The sequence below is a fragment of the Rana temporaria genome, chromosome 1 (assembly GCF_905171775.1).
Source record: "Rana temporaria chromosome 1, aRanTem1.1, whole genome shotgun sequence".
Taxonomy (NCBI): Eukaryota; Metazoa; Chordata; class Amphibia; order Anura; family Ranidae; genus Rana; species Rana temporaria.
This window is the reverse complement of record NC_053489.1, coordinates 489,301,983-489,316,570: the sequence shown is the minus strand read 5'-3', so window position 1 is coordinate 489,316,570 and position 14,588 is coordinate 489,301,983. Positions and strand designations below refer to the sequence as shown.

The 14,588-nt window shown below is 43.5% G+C and overlaps 1 protein-coding gene across 3 annotated transcripts in view; it reads left to right on the top strand.

Moving 5' to 3' along the window:
- The window catches only part of SEC24D (SEC24 homolog D, COPII coat complex component), a 164,864-nt gene that overhangs the window by 75,946 nt on the left and 74,330 nt on the right, over nt 1-14,588 (top strand). For all 3 annotated transcript variants that reach the window (XM_040330135.1, XM_040330144.1, XM_040330127.1), the window contains exon 9: nt 7,368-7,506. In XM_040330135.1, coding sequence (XP_040186069.1) covers nt 7,368-7,506 — 139 coding nt within the window. The remainder of the gene's footprint in view (nt 1-7,367; nt 7,507-14,588) is intronic.

Here is a 14,588-nt window from a genome sequence, read left to right as displayed (position 1 = left end):
CTGTATTACTGGTAGACCTCAGTTAGGGCTATCTGTATTACTGGTAGACCTCAGTTAGGGCCGTTTGTATTACTGGTAGACCTCAGTTAAGGCTGTTTGTATTACTGGTGGACCTCAGTTGGGTGACTCTTTTCACCTCTGTCATGCAAAGCATCAACGTTTACTTTATAAGTATTTGAACACAGTGATTCACATTCAGTAATATGACTACGCTGATGAATTTGTGAGTATCTTGTACTGGTTATTATTCCAGAGATCATATTAATGCACACACAGGGTCTACAGTTTTCTCTGCCTGGCCTTGCTTTGGTAATCAAGTTCTCTTTCATTATTGGCTCAAACATTCCTCTGACTGTCCAACCTGATACTACTAGCTATTAGACCACAATGCTGATTACTGTTAAATGTGCATGTAGGAAAATCAAGTATTTAGCTCATCTCTATCTCTATTTCATCTTCAGCGAACACATGGAAAATATTATGTCAAGCTGCCTTAGAATGTTGCAGAGTAGAGAAACCAGGTGCTTGTAGAGCAGTAAGTGAAGTCTCAGTTTTATGATACAGTGGCTGAGCGTTTAAGAACTGATCACTGCTCATAAGTTATTATAGCTGTGTGGAACTTTGTGAAAAATGAGATATACTGTAGAAGGTATAAATATTTTTACAGTTACATTGCTCCAGTTTGGGCCAATCTAACTACGTATATACCATTCCTGTTGGATCCCTCTAGAAGCTGGAAATCACTGTAGTAGACACCGCTTTTACAGTGATTTCCAATAGCTTCCAGGGTCCCGTGCCGAGGGGCTGCCCTGCTGCATTCCGAACACAGGAGATTGGCTGTTCTGTCTTATTTCTCTCTCTCTCCTTCTTTCTCCTCTCTCTCCCTCTATCTTTCTCATTCTCTCTCTCCCATTTTCTTTCTCGTCTCTCTTTCTCCCTCCCTTTTTTATTTATCGCCCTCATTTCCATATGTTTGCTATATGTGTGTTGGGTAACACTCAGAATAACTGAGAGTGCATCAGAAAGCTGGTATATTGTAGCTTACTGCAACACAAAGGTGTGAGGCCAACTCAAAGACCTTCTAATAAGATGCATGATCTGTTTATAGTACCTGGACCCCCTCTCCGTGTAAAAATCACCTACTGGTAATGAATCCAAAATGCACTCATATTTTATTGTGCAATTCCAAATTTCCTGGAGTCCTCTATATAATGGTGCAGCAGTGTGTCACATGCTTCCATAGTGCACATAGGCTGGCATCATGGGAAAATGTGGGCATTCAATGTTCAGATATTTATGTCTGCCTCCATCTAGACCTGCTCTGCCTTTTGTCTCTTGCCATGCTGTTGCTGCTGTACCAATCCATAAGGTAGGTCACTGATGTGAGGGGGACTCTGGGGACACAGTTGTAAGTGGGCTTTGAGTCCTCTGATGTGAGAGAGCGCTGAGGAATCTGAAGGGAGGAGAGCTCTAATGATGCAGATTTCAAGGGGCTCTAAGAACTTTAATGTGAGTGGGCTCAGAGGACACTGATGTAAAGGCACATTGATATGAAGGAGGCTATGAGAACTCTGATGTGAGAGGTTTCTGATCCGAGGAAGGGCTCCTGATGTTAAGGCGTTGTCTCTGATGTAAAAGGAGGCTCCTGATATAAAGCAAAGGCTCTGATGTAAAGGGGACTCCTGATGTGAAAGGGGGGGGGACTCCGCCTCCTAACGTAAATGGGAGACTAATAGAGTAATAGACGCATTCTGCATGTCTGTCACTAGTCACATAGGGGTTGACAGAAGTTGGCTTTGTGAAACCTCAGTATAATAAAACAGATTGAAGAATGGCTTCTGCTTCCCATTCGCTCCAGAAATGAGGAATGTCCAGGTCTACGTAGCAGCAGAATGGGGTCCCACCACCTACCTGACTCATCTCTGCTATGAATGGGCCTCTGAGTCCTACTGAGCTCTTGTGTACCTGTACAGTCGGCTCTAACGATATGTTCTCCCTGGTCTAAAGTTGTGCACTTTTGGCAGGAACATCCATCAGATGTCCCCTTTAGGGAATATAGATTATGTTACTTTTGCATTATCATTTGAACAGAAAACAAATTTAAAGTGGATGTAAACCCCATTCATGAAATTTGAGCTGGCCACATATATCCGTAGTGTTTTCTCATCGCTCTTCAAAGCCTTAAGTCCAGTGGCTTTCTCCTGCTCCGGTCTTCTGTTATCAGCATGATAACTTCTGACAAGTTCTCTGTCAACTTTGATAAATCAAGGCTGAATTTTGTGTTTGGAAGGTTGCTATAAATATATTAGCAGAGAGCTGGTTAATTCACAGCACAGTTCTAAAAGTGTGGATTAAGTGGAGTGGTCGTGTGTGCATTTCCTCCAATCAGCTGTCTCCCAGTGTAAGCAAAGTATCCACACCCACAGGTGAATTAGAGTGAGAAAATTCTAACAGGACGTGCACATTCTAAACAGTATATAAAGCTGAAGACAGCAGATATACATGTAAAACTTATGTAGGTAGATTGCTTTCATCCCTATGTATCATCTGAGGCTGTTCACTTTACTGGGTATATATGAGGGCGTACTTCCACTTTAAACAATAAAAATATGATTTTTTTTTAAGCTGGCAAGAGTATTTTGGGAAGCCACCTGACCTTTTTATGTGTTTGATGACAAGTCTGAAAATACATCAAAATGCCAAGCAGGTACTGAAGCCATGTGTCTGTCACCGTTAAAGCAGATAAGTGAACAAATAAATACATAAATTGCTTGGCAACTATCGGCAGCAGCAGGTCCAGAGAGAAGTGAGGCTTGTTGTGTTTTAATTAGACCTAGTGATGTGGGATCTAGTCTCTGTACAAAGAGGTCTCCCCTTGTGTTATCTTCCTACAGCCATAGACTGACGAGCTATAGCTGGTGATAAATGCCTTGCTCTACACAAAGACAAAGATGTGCATAAGTGAGAGAGTTCGCTTATCCTCCTTGCTGCTGAAATATACAAGCATGGAAAAAAGATAAGCCCTCTAAAGTTTTTTTTACCAGAGCAGTGTTTGACTATGTGGTTTAAATCCTCGCTGCTTGCGACCTCTATACTAGATTTCACCTACACTGAAAGTACAGACGCAGAATATAGAAGCATCTACTTTAAGACTTGGGTCAGTTTCTAGCACATAGTGACCTCTAATGTAAAATGAACTGAGCATCTGAATTTCTTTGATAAAATGGTGTAGTTACCAGGCGATATTCTAAATTAGACATTTACAGAAAAAAAAGTTTATTCGCCTGAATAGACAAGATTTGAAGAGTAACACATTTGTACCAAGTTTACAATGATAGCAGCTATTGTACAGATCTATCAGTTTTTCTAACTAACATAATGGGGCTGATTTACTAAAACTGGAGAGTGCAAAGTCTGGTGCAGCTCTGCATAGCAACCAATCCGCTTCCAGATTTTATTTATTGTTAAAGCTTAACTGAACAAGCTAAAGTTAAGAGCTGATTGGCTAACATGCAAGGCTGCACCAGATTCTGCACGCTCCAGTTTTAGTAAATCAACCCCAATGCCTTATTTATTGGTTTATTTATTTTGATTAGATTAATAAGGAAATAACCACTTATGAATTTGACATGCCTCAGAATTTGGTCTTGCTGTATACTGCTGACTCTCTTGGTTGTATACTGCCACCTAGGGAGATGTTTAAGTATGGAAGCATTTATAGTTCTAAAACAATGTAGGATTTCTTCGCTCATTGGTTAGTCTAAAGTAATGTTGTACAGGTGTTAGTTGTAACTTTTAGTTATAAAATAGTCAACGCCAAAAAACACACGGATCTTGCGCGATAGAAAAAAAAAACATTTATTTTATAAAATCAAAAATGGCACCTCACATGTGCTTAGTTTGTACTGGTACTCATCAGACCGGCAGGGAATAGTTCTGTTTCAGCCGGCACGCCATGGCCAGTGGCAGCAGGGAATAGTTCTGTTTCAGCCGGCACGCCATGGCCAGTGGCAGCAGGGAATAGTTCTGTTTCAGCCGGCATGCCATGGCCAGTGGCGGCAGGGAATAGTTCTGTTTCAGCTGGCACGCCATGGCCAGTGGCGGCAGGGAATAGTTCTGTTTCAGCCAGCAAGCCATTGCCAGTGGCAGCAGGGAATAGTTCTGTTTCAGCCAGCATGCCATGGCCAGTGGCAGCAAGGAATAGTTCTGTTTCAGCCGGCACGCCATGGCCAGTGGCAGCTGGGAATAGTTCTGTTTCAGCCAGCACACCATGGCCAGTGGCAGCAGGGAATAGTTCTGTTTCAGCCAGCAAGCCATGGCCAGTGGCAGCAGGGAATAGTTCTGTTTCAGCCGGCAAGCCATGGCCAGTGGCAGCAGGGAATAGTTCTGTTTCAGCCAGCACACCATGGCCAGTGGCAGCAGGGAATAGTTCTGTTTCAGCCGGCACGCCATGGTCAGTGGCAGCAGGGAATAGTTCTGTTTCAGCCGGCAAGCCATGGCCAGTGGCAGCAGGGAATAGTTCTGTTTCAGCCGGCATGCCATGGCCAGTGGCGGCAGGGAATAGTTCTGTTTCAGCCGGCACGCCATGGCCAGTGGCGGCAGGGAATAGTTCTGTTTCAGCCAGCAAGCCATGGCCAGTGGCAGCAGGGAATAGTTCTGTTTCAGCCAGCACACCATGGCCAGTGGCAGCAGGGAATAGTTCTGTTTCAGCCGGAACACCATGGCCAGTGGCGGCAGGGAATAGTTCTGTTTCAGCCAGCAAGCCATGGCCAGTGGCAGCAGGGAATAGTTCTGTTTCAGCCGGCAAGCCATGGCCAGTGGCAGCAGGGAATAGTTCTGTTTCAGCCAGCACACCATGGCCAGTGGCAGCAGGGAATAGTTCTGTTTCAGCCGGCACGCCATGGTCAGTGGCAGCAGGGAATAGTTCTGTTTCAGCCGGCAAGCCATGGCCAGTGGCAGCAGGGAATAGTTCTGTTTCAGCCGGCATGCCATGGCCAGTGGCGGCAGGGAATAGTTCTGTTTCAGCCGGCACGCCATGGCCAGTGGCGGCAGGGAATAGTTCTGTTTCAGCCAGCAAGCCATGGCCAGTGGCAGCAGGGAATAGTTCTGTTTCAGCCGGCACGCCATGGCCAGTGGCAGCAGGGAATAGTTCTGTTTCAGCTGGAACACCATGGCCAGTGGCGGCAGGGAATAGTTCTGTTTCAGCCATCAAGCCATGGCCAGTGGCAGCAGGGAATAGTTCTGTTTCAGCCATCAAGCCATGGCCAGTGGCAGCAGGGAATAGTTCTGTTTCAGCCATCAAGCCATGGCCAGTGGTAGCAGGGAATAGTTCTGTTTCAGCCGGCAAGCCATGACCAGTGGCAGCAGGGAATAGTTCTGTTTCAGCCGGCACGCCATGGCCAGTGGCGGCAGGGAATAGTTCTGTTTCAGCCAGCATGCCATTGCCGGTGGTGGGGCTGGATGAGAATATAGCTGCTGTCACTCCTGCAAATGCGATTGGCTCCCAAATGGCAGATGCAGCAGTGATCTGAAACTCCTTCCTGCAAGATGAAAACGGGGTGCAAGCTGCGTACAAGTGTGGGTCCTGATAACTTGGTAGAAGTAATATAAATAATAATTTAAATATAAATCATATAATAAAAATGCCTTTCTTAAATAAAAAAATACAAAAAAAAACACCATAAATTTGGGGATTATTTCTTAAACCACTCATTACCCCCTGAAGACATTGATTGTCAAGTTCTGTGTTTTTTTTCTACATGTTTTATATACAGTAGTTATAAAATAGTAACTGTGATGCAAACGTTTACCTTTTGGTTTGCATTTTCTTAGACATGGAAAATGCAAACCAAAGGTGAAATTATACGTTATCAGCATGACATTATCTTGACACATGCTTCACTTACAATACCTTGTTAAAAATGTAATTATTTTAAAAGGAGGTGCAAGTCATGCTGTTTAGTGATTATAAATAGTTTTCTTAACAAAATATAAAACATGATCATGGATAGATTAGGTGGCATTAGGCAGATCAGTTTTTAAGAGGGGGAACCAATTAGAACAATTAGAATTGGATTCCCCCCCAAAAATGATTATTTGAATTTATACTCAGAATCATTCAGTAATAGTCTAATTACTTTATGTGATGAAAAAAAACGACATTTTCTGTGAAGTAAAAAATTACGTTTTTGAAACTTCAATTTTCAAAGACGAAGTTGCCTACACACCATCGTTTTTCTCACAATGTTCTAGCAAAGCGAGGTTACGTTCTCACCACTTTTTCCATTGAAGCTTGCTTCATAAGTAGCTTCTGGGCATGCGCGGGTGAAAAAACTTTGTTTTAAACAACGTTTTTTACTACACACGGTCAATTTAAGTGAAGTAAAAAATGACGTTTTGAAAAACGACACATAAAATTGAAGCATGCTTCAATTTTTTTTGGTTGTTTTTTACAAAACATAAAATGACGTTTTCCCCCACACACGGTCAATTAAAGTGACGTTTTTAAAAACGTCGTTTTTTTTCATCACATAAAGTGATGGTGTGTACGGGGCATCAGGCCTCGTACACACAGCCGAGGAACTCGACGGGCGAAACACATTGTTTTGCTCGAGAGTTCCTTGTGAGGCTGTCGAGGAACTCGGCGAGCCAATTTTCTCCATTCCCGTCGAGGAAAAAGAAGATGCTCTCTTTTTGGCTCGACGAGTTCCTTGACAGTTTCCTCGTCGAAAAATGTACACACGACCGGTTTCCTCGGCAAAAAAAAAAAAACAGCAAGTTCCTTGCTGGTTTTTGCCAAGAAACTCGGTCGTGTGTATGAGGCCTGAGTACCATTTTACATCAACAGTCACCTTTAGTGCTTGTTTGTGACACAGAATACTGAGTGCCGGTTCACACTGGGGCAGCACGACTTGCCGAAAGACTCGTCAAGGCGATCTGCCCACGACTTCAGAGGCGACTTGCAAAATGACTTCTGTATTGAAGTCAATGCAAGTCGCCCTGAAGTCGTCCCAAAGTAGTACAGGAACCTTTTTCTAAGTCGAAGCGACTTGAGTCTCTCCTATTAGAACGGCTCCATCGTACAGAACGGAGTGCGACTTGTCAGGTGGCTACCACTTCACCACATGCACCTTTTTAAAGAAGCACACATGTACAATTATTCGATCTGGATCTGTCACATTATTGAAAATTAAAAATGCATGTATGTGAATACAACTACGAATATGATGTACCATGCAAAGACACAGTAAACACATTAGAAGCACATGTATACATGAATGTATGTACTGTACATGTAGGTGAAGCATCTACAATCAATATAGTTGTACGTGACTGCTTTAACAAGACAGTGTTTCTCCTTTTTCTAGACTCCTCTTTATCTTGTGAACCATGGGGAAAATGGACCGATCCGCTGTAACCGATGTAAAGCTTATATGTGCCCATTCATGCTTTTCATGGAAGGAGGAAGGCGATACCAGTGTGGATTCTGCAACTGTGTTAATGATGGTAAACTTAGTTTCCATTAACAGTTTTTGGTTTATAAGCACAATGGAAATGTAAGGATGTATTTATACTAAGTAGAGCTTACTTACCTGTTGGATCAATCACATTTTTACCATGGCACTCATCTTCTATGGCTAGCAGCTTCAGTAATTCCTTAAATCATTTTAAATAGTGCCACTATCCTCACCTTCTGGTCTTGAACCTTACCATGCAAATAGGTGGGCCAGTGTTATGGTTTGAAGGAAAGTCTATCTGTCATCCTTTGGAAGCATCACCCACACCGGTTAAAGGTGGAAACACAAAAAGAAGGTTGCCTGAAGCTGGTAAAAAATAATAAATGCATATATTTTTGCAGGGGAAAAAAGTGCAGTTATTATTTTTTACCTGGAGCCTACAGAGTGGATCATGGGTTCAATGTCAGACTTCTGCACACACTGCATAGAGCTCTCTGCCTGTAGCTTTGTACAGGCAGACCATTCCTGAGCTGCAGGCAGTGTGAATGAACTAGGAGCATGCTGAGCAGCACGCTCACAGTTCATTGATATTACCAAGTCCGTCTGTTGTGGTGGTGGACGGGACTTTTCGTTTCTTCAGTCAAAGATTCCTGTGAATGAATGGTGCGACTGAGCAGGCTGGGCCCTGTACAGCCTGGGGGCCCGTACACACAGTCAGACAAAACCGATGAGAATGGACCGAAGTTCAGTTTCATCGGTCCAAACCGACCGTGTGTATAGGCCATCGGTCTGTTTTCCTTCGGTCCAAAATTTTAAAACATGCTTCAAAACCGAACCGATGGACCACTGCCCGATCGGTCCAAACCGATGGTTAGTACACAAAAGCATCGGTTCAAAACCCGCGCATGCTCAGAATCAAGTCGACACATGATTGGAAGCATGAAAATTCGTTTTATTCAGCACGTCGTGTGTTTGACGTCACCGCGTTCTGACCCGATCGGTTTTTAGAACAATGGTGTGTACACACATCAGGCCACTTCAGCGGTAAACCGATGAAAAAGGTCCGTCGGACCATTCTCATCGGTTTTGTCCGACCGTGTGTACAGGGCCTGGCTGTTTTCAAAATGTGACAGCGGGTGCGGGGAGAAGATCCCTCCTCCACCTTCACCTAGAGGGGTCCTCTGGCGACAGGAGGTGGGTGCATAGGAGCATGTAACATGTTATACCCTAAATATGGGTATAACATGTAACATTCTTCTAAAGGTGAGCATATCCTTTAAGGATAATACTTTCCTTGAGAGTGAAGCTGTTGTATTGGGAAAACCTATAGATCTGTATATCATGTCCTTTGTGGGGGATATTTCTCATCAATTCCTGTTCTCACATGAAGAAAGGTGAAATCAGGACACAGATGGCAACACGAAAACTGGCAGAGGCTCTAAACATTCCCTGCTCTACTCAAAAGTAAATTAAACCTTTTGGCTGGTGTTTTATGTGGGGGAGGGGTGCGCCAGTGGGCATAAACTATCATTTCATTTCAACGGTTATACTGTTTTATGTGAAAGAGCAACTGCTAAAATAATTAAGTGATGCATGTGTAAAAGTACTCAGTCTTTGTTCCATGGCAGACAGAATGTGAGCTGATGGTGGAGGTACAAGATACTCACTAGACATTAGAGCAGTGGTCATCATCCCTGTCCTCAGGGCCCACTAACAGGCCAGGTTTGCAAGATAACTGAAATACATCACAGGTGATATCATTTGCTGCTCAGTGATTGCAGTATTCTACATCTCCCCAAGGTAATACATAAAACCTGGCCTGTTAGTGGGCCCTGAGGACAGGGTTGATGACCACTGCATTAGAGGATAATTCAAAATCAGACATCAGAGGACGGTTGGACGTGTGAGCTGATTCCAGTTGTCCTCAGGACAGCAAATCTTCTGAGTGCGCTATAAGCTTGAAGGGTCAGCCCACCCAGTCTATGTCAATACAGACAGGATGGGGAAGGAGCAGACTGGCACAGGCGGATGCTGCCAGCATTACTTATCTCTGGGGGGAGACTGTTTTTCTATTACCAGCCCAGTCAGTGTTCTTCAGAGAGATGTTGATGAGAGCAAGAGGATCTCATGCCTTTGGGCTGCTTTAGTCTTGCTTGAAAATAAGGTGTAGGCAATACTGTCCTACAATTTACTATAAAAGTATTAACAATATATATAGAGTATGAAAAAACTGTTATCCAAAAAAGAAGTATGTCAGATCCTTTACAGATATTACATTTAGTTGTGCTTAAAATTATAGATATGTATTGCTCAAATACAGTATGGCATATCATACCAATAAAAAATATAGTAATTTGTCCTCTTTGGGGTTAATTTAATTTACTAAAGGATCGGAAAGTAGTAATTTTTTTCTCCAAGCAGCGTCTATTTTTACTTGCCCACATTTCATTGCTATTACAACATGAGTGAGTATGACCTGAGAGTGCAGATTTTTATTTTGTTTTAGAGGAGATATGGGAGAGGTAGAATACAGAGCCTTTCCTTCTGGTGCTTTATAGCACTTTGAAGCCATTTGCAAGAAGAGCTCACAAACCTATAAAAAGGTGTTACTTGATGTGCTTGGACTTTAAAAGGTGCTTTTAAAAGATATCAGGAAAATAAAGGAAATAAAATAAATGTAGCACATGTTCCTGGACTAAATTCCTAGTGAAATAAAACAGTGATTTTTGGAATTGGAAGTCACCTGTGTGAAGTAGGTGTATGTTTCTATATTAGGCTCCATGCACACTGAAGCTGATAAAAGCTATAAAAAACGCCAGTAGCTTTGCAGGGAGCCTTTCAACGTTTTTTAGCGTTTTTGCAATAGCTTTAATCAGCGTTTTTCAGTGTAGCTTTTTTTTTTTTTCAATGGATTAAAAAACGCTGGCACCGGCGTTTTTGAGCGTTTTTCTGCGTTTTTCAGCGTTTTGCGTTTTTCAGCGTTTTTTCCCAGCCAAAAAACGGCACTTTGAACTCAAATTTTGGGCGTTCAGAAAAAAGACAATAAACTCCAAAGCTCATTAACACTAAAAAACGCCCAGGTGTGCATGGGCACATAGGCTAACATAGAGTTCAGTTTATGGGCTTTAAAAAAAAAAGCCAAAACGCCAATAAACTGCAGTTTATCAGCTTCAGTGTGCATGGAGCCTTATACTGGTAAATTACCTTCAGTACGAGGAACGCAATAAAAAAATATTTATATATGTTACAATAATAATAATGTATTTTCAGTTAACAGCAGTAAGTGTATCATCCATAGGACTTGTGAGTTTGTTAACCTGAATGATTTTGCAAGGTTTGGTTCTTACGTTTGGACAAATATACCCAGATTTGATCTGACTATTCTTAGAGGGAACTCTTTGCCTGTTGTACTCTGTCTACCCTCAGATGCCCTCTCCAAGATTAGAAGCTCTTAGCAAAGTACTTGCATGACCCTGTGCTGTGGCATGCCAAAAAAAAAACATAGCTTGCAGTGTTCAGCCCTTACCCAATACAGCAGGGCAGTTGGCCAGTTGACTTCAATCAGTGCTAACCAGTTGCCCCCTGCCCAGATAGTGTCAGAAAGCCAGATGAAAGCGACCACCCGCCATATGGGTCCCTTATATAGCCCACCTTAGAGGTTTTTCACTTTCAGCTAGAAAATAGAAAACATGTTTTTTGTCAATTACCGTATATACTCGAGTATAAGCCAAGTTATTAAGCACATTCTTTTGTGTTGAAAATGTCCCCCTCTGCTTATACTCGAGTCACCTTTTTGCGCCTGATCTCTTTGGGGACCCGGTACCGGCCGGCCGTAGGTCCCCTTGACCCCAAACTTGGCACACATGTAGCCCCACTGTGTGCAAAGTTTTTTGTCCGGGGGACCTACGGCCAGGGAGCACGATTTTTCAAAACCGGGCACCCCTTCCATAGACTCCCATGTTAAACGGTAATTTCTCCAGTGAGTTTGGGGACCCGGTACCAGCCGGTCGTAGGTCCCCTGGACCCGGAACTTGGCACACATGTAGCCCAATTTCTCCCATCCCTCGGCTGGGGAGCATCCATTCCCCCCCTTCCATAGACTCCCATGTTAAACATCAGTCTAGGCATGGGCACAATGAGGCATGGGCACAGTGGGGCATGGGCACAGTGGGGCATGGACACAGTGAGGCATGGGCGCAGTGAGGCATGGGCGCAGTGAGGCATGGGCGCAGTGAGGCATGGGCGTAGTGAGGCATGGGCGCAGTGAGGCATGGACGCAGTGAGGCATGGACACAGTGAGGCATGGGCACAGTGAGGCATGGACATGGACAAAGTGAGGCACAGTGAGGCATGCAGATGGACACCCTAGGCTTATACTCGAGTCAATATGTTTTCCCATTTTTTTTGTGGTAAAATTAGGTGCCTCGGCTTATATTCGGGTCGGCTTATACTCGAGTATATACGGTACCCACCTCTTTGTGATGTAAAAAAAAAAAAAAATTCTGAGAACTCAAGCATTTAGAGACGCACTGCTTTTTCCAGCATGACGCAGATCTGCTTGGTAACCTGTTGCTTTTTGCTTCGCATAGTAAACTCACCTGTTATCTTCAGGCAGAGTTATTTCTTTCCCAATTTCGGTAGCTGCCACATAAAACCAACCTGCCAGCATCAGAAGGATGATGATGATCTATGGGCACATCTATACTGGAAACTCTACAGAGAAATTTAATAAAAAAAACAGCCAAAAATGTGTAATCTGGAATAATTAAGGCCTTTGTAAGTTGTCTGTGATGGTTCTATAATATCAGTATTGTTTAACGAAACTTGAAGGATAGAAACATGGGAGGTGCTGTTGATGATACGTTTTTGAAGACACAAGCTCTAGGGCCATTGGGCTTCATTCACAGAACCAGATCACATGCAGTATGTTGGTGTTCAGACACATTTTCCCTAAATACTGCATGCGATCCTGAAACTGTCAATTAAAAAAATAGGAAAGAAACGGCGTGGGGGTCCCTCCCCAATCCATACCAGGCCCTTTGGGAACCCCCACACCAAAATGAAAAAATAAATATGGCGTGGGGCCCACCTACCCATAATCCATACCCGACCCTTATACGAGCATGCAGCCTGACAGGTCAGGAAGGGGGGGAGGTGACAAGCGAGCAACATCCACCCCCCCCCCCCAAACAATACTAGGCCATATGCCTTTAACATGGAGGGTGCCTTTGGGCAGGGGGGGCTACCCCTCTCCAAAGCATCCTTTCCCCATGTTGATGGAGACAAGGGCCCCTAGCCCACAACCCTGGCCGGTGGTTGTGGGGTTCTGTGGGTAAGGGGCTTGTTGGAATCTGAAAGCCCCCTTTAACATGGGAGCCCAAAGATCCCACCCCTCATAGGTACCCCCTACTCATACACCAAGAAAAAAGTGTTGCGTAAAAAAAAAGACAGGAGGCAGTTTTTGACAAGTCCTTTATTGATAAAATAAAATATCCCCCGGTGTAAATCCATCGTCAATCACCCCCTGCCGACCTGAAAAAAACAAAACCCTCCGCTCTGAGGCTGCATTCACACCTGAGCGTTTTGTCGCCTGAAGTGCGACGCCCCAAAACGCTAGAGGGGAAAAAATACATTATTCTCTATGGAGATGGTTCACATCTCCACTACAAAACGCCTGACGCCGAACTCCTGAAGCCCAAACAAGTTCTGGACCCTTTTTTGACGCTCGAATTTGGGCGTTTGGGCGTTTTACATTGGTGACCCTAGACCTGTAAAAAATTGCGGTAAAAAACGCTGCGTTTTGTCGCCGCAAATCGTGGTAAAAGACGCCGCAAAACGCTACGCTCAGGTGTGAATGCAGCCTTAAAGCTGACTTCCTCTTTCTGCCAGTTCCGCCGTCTGACAGTTCTTAAATAACTAAGGGGTGGTGCCACACGGTGATGTGCTAAATTACCACGATTTCTCTACTAGAATGCTGCATGACTTCATAAAATAACTACATTTTTTTAAGGTGCTCCATTCCACTTTGTGAATGGAGTCCACTGTCCTTATCCTTGCTGTCACTGACCAAGAATAACCAGAAGCATAACATTGAGGCTCCTGTACTGACAGCTATAGAACTTATGGGCTATAAACAGACTGAGCAGCTAATCATGGGTTTCTTCCACAGTGCAGTTTTCACTGCAAATATTCTTTAGTTTTAACCATATCAATTCTAATTGATTAAAGCTGAGCTCTAGACAAATATAAAAGACAAATGAATGCAGCTATGTAATCATCATTAAATGTATATTTTAAATGTAAGCAATGGAAGTACCGGAATTTTACCTGGTATCAGTCTCATGCAATCCCTGTATAGCAAGAGCCAAAGTTAATAGAAAGTAGCAGCATGAGCAGCAAATCAGCTTATGTATTGACAGTAAGCTTGCTGATAGAAGATGAAATCAGAGTGACAGAGAGATGAGCTCATCACTGTGCTGATTTTCCTTTTACTGTCCAGTAACAGATAGGGGCAGGTCCAGGATGAATTGGGTTTAGAGGATATAGGTTGAATGATGCTGGCTATTAGACTAAGGATATCTGCGGGAGAAGTATCTGAAATAAATGTGAATAAAGCAGAAAAAGCTAGTTTTATTATATTATCTTTTATTGGGCTATTTGTTTGTATTTATTAGTATTATTATTATTATTATACAGGATTTATATAGTGTCAACAGTTTGCGCAGCGCTTTACAACATCAGGGAAGACAGTACAGTCACAATACAATTCAATACAGGAGGGGTCAGAGGGCCCTGCTCGTTAGAGCTTACAGTCTAGAAGGGAGGGTCAAGTGGGAAAGGGTAGTAGCTGTGGGGGATGATCAGATGGACAATATGAAAATACAGTTGTTGGGTGTGGGTAGGATAGGCTTCCCTGAAGAGGAGGGTTTTCAGGGATCCTCTAAAGCAGTGGTTCTCAACCTTTCTAGTACCGTGACCCCTTGATAAAATTTCCCAAGTTGTGGGGATCCCTAACAGTAAAATTATTTTCGTAGTGTGGGTTGTCCGCACCCAAGGCAAGACAAGTAATTTGTGCCCCTAACCCATGGACATTTAGCGCTCCCTAAGTCCCTTCTACTTGTGCAGTATTAA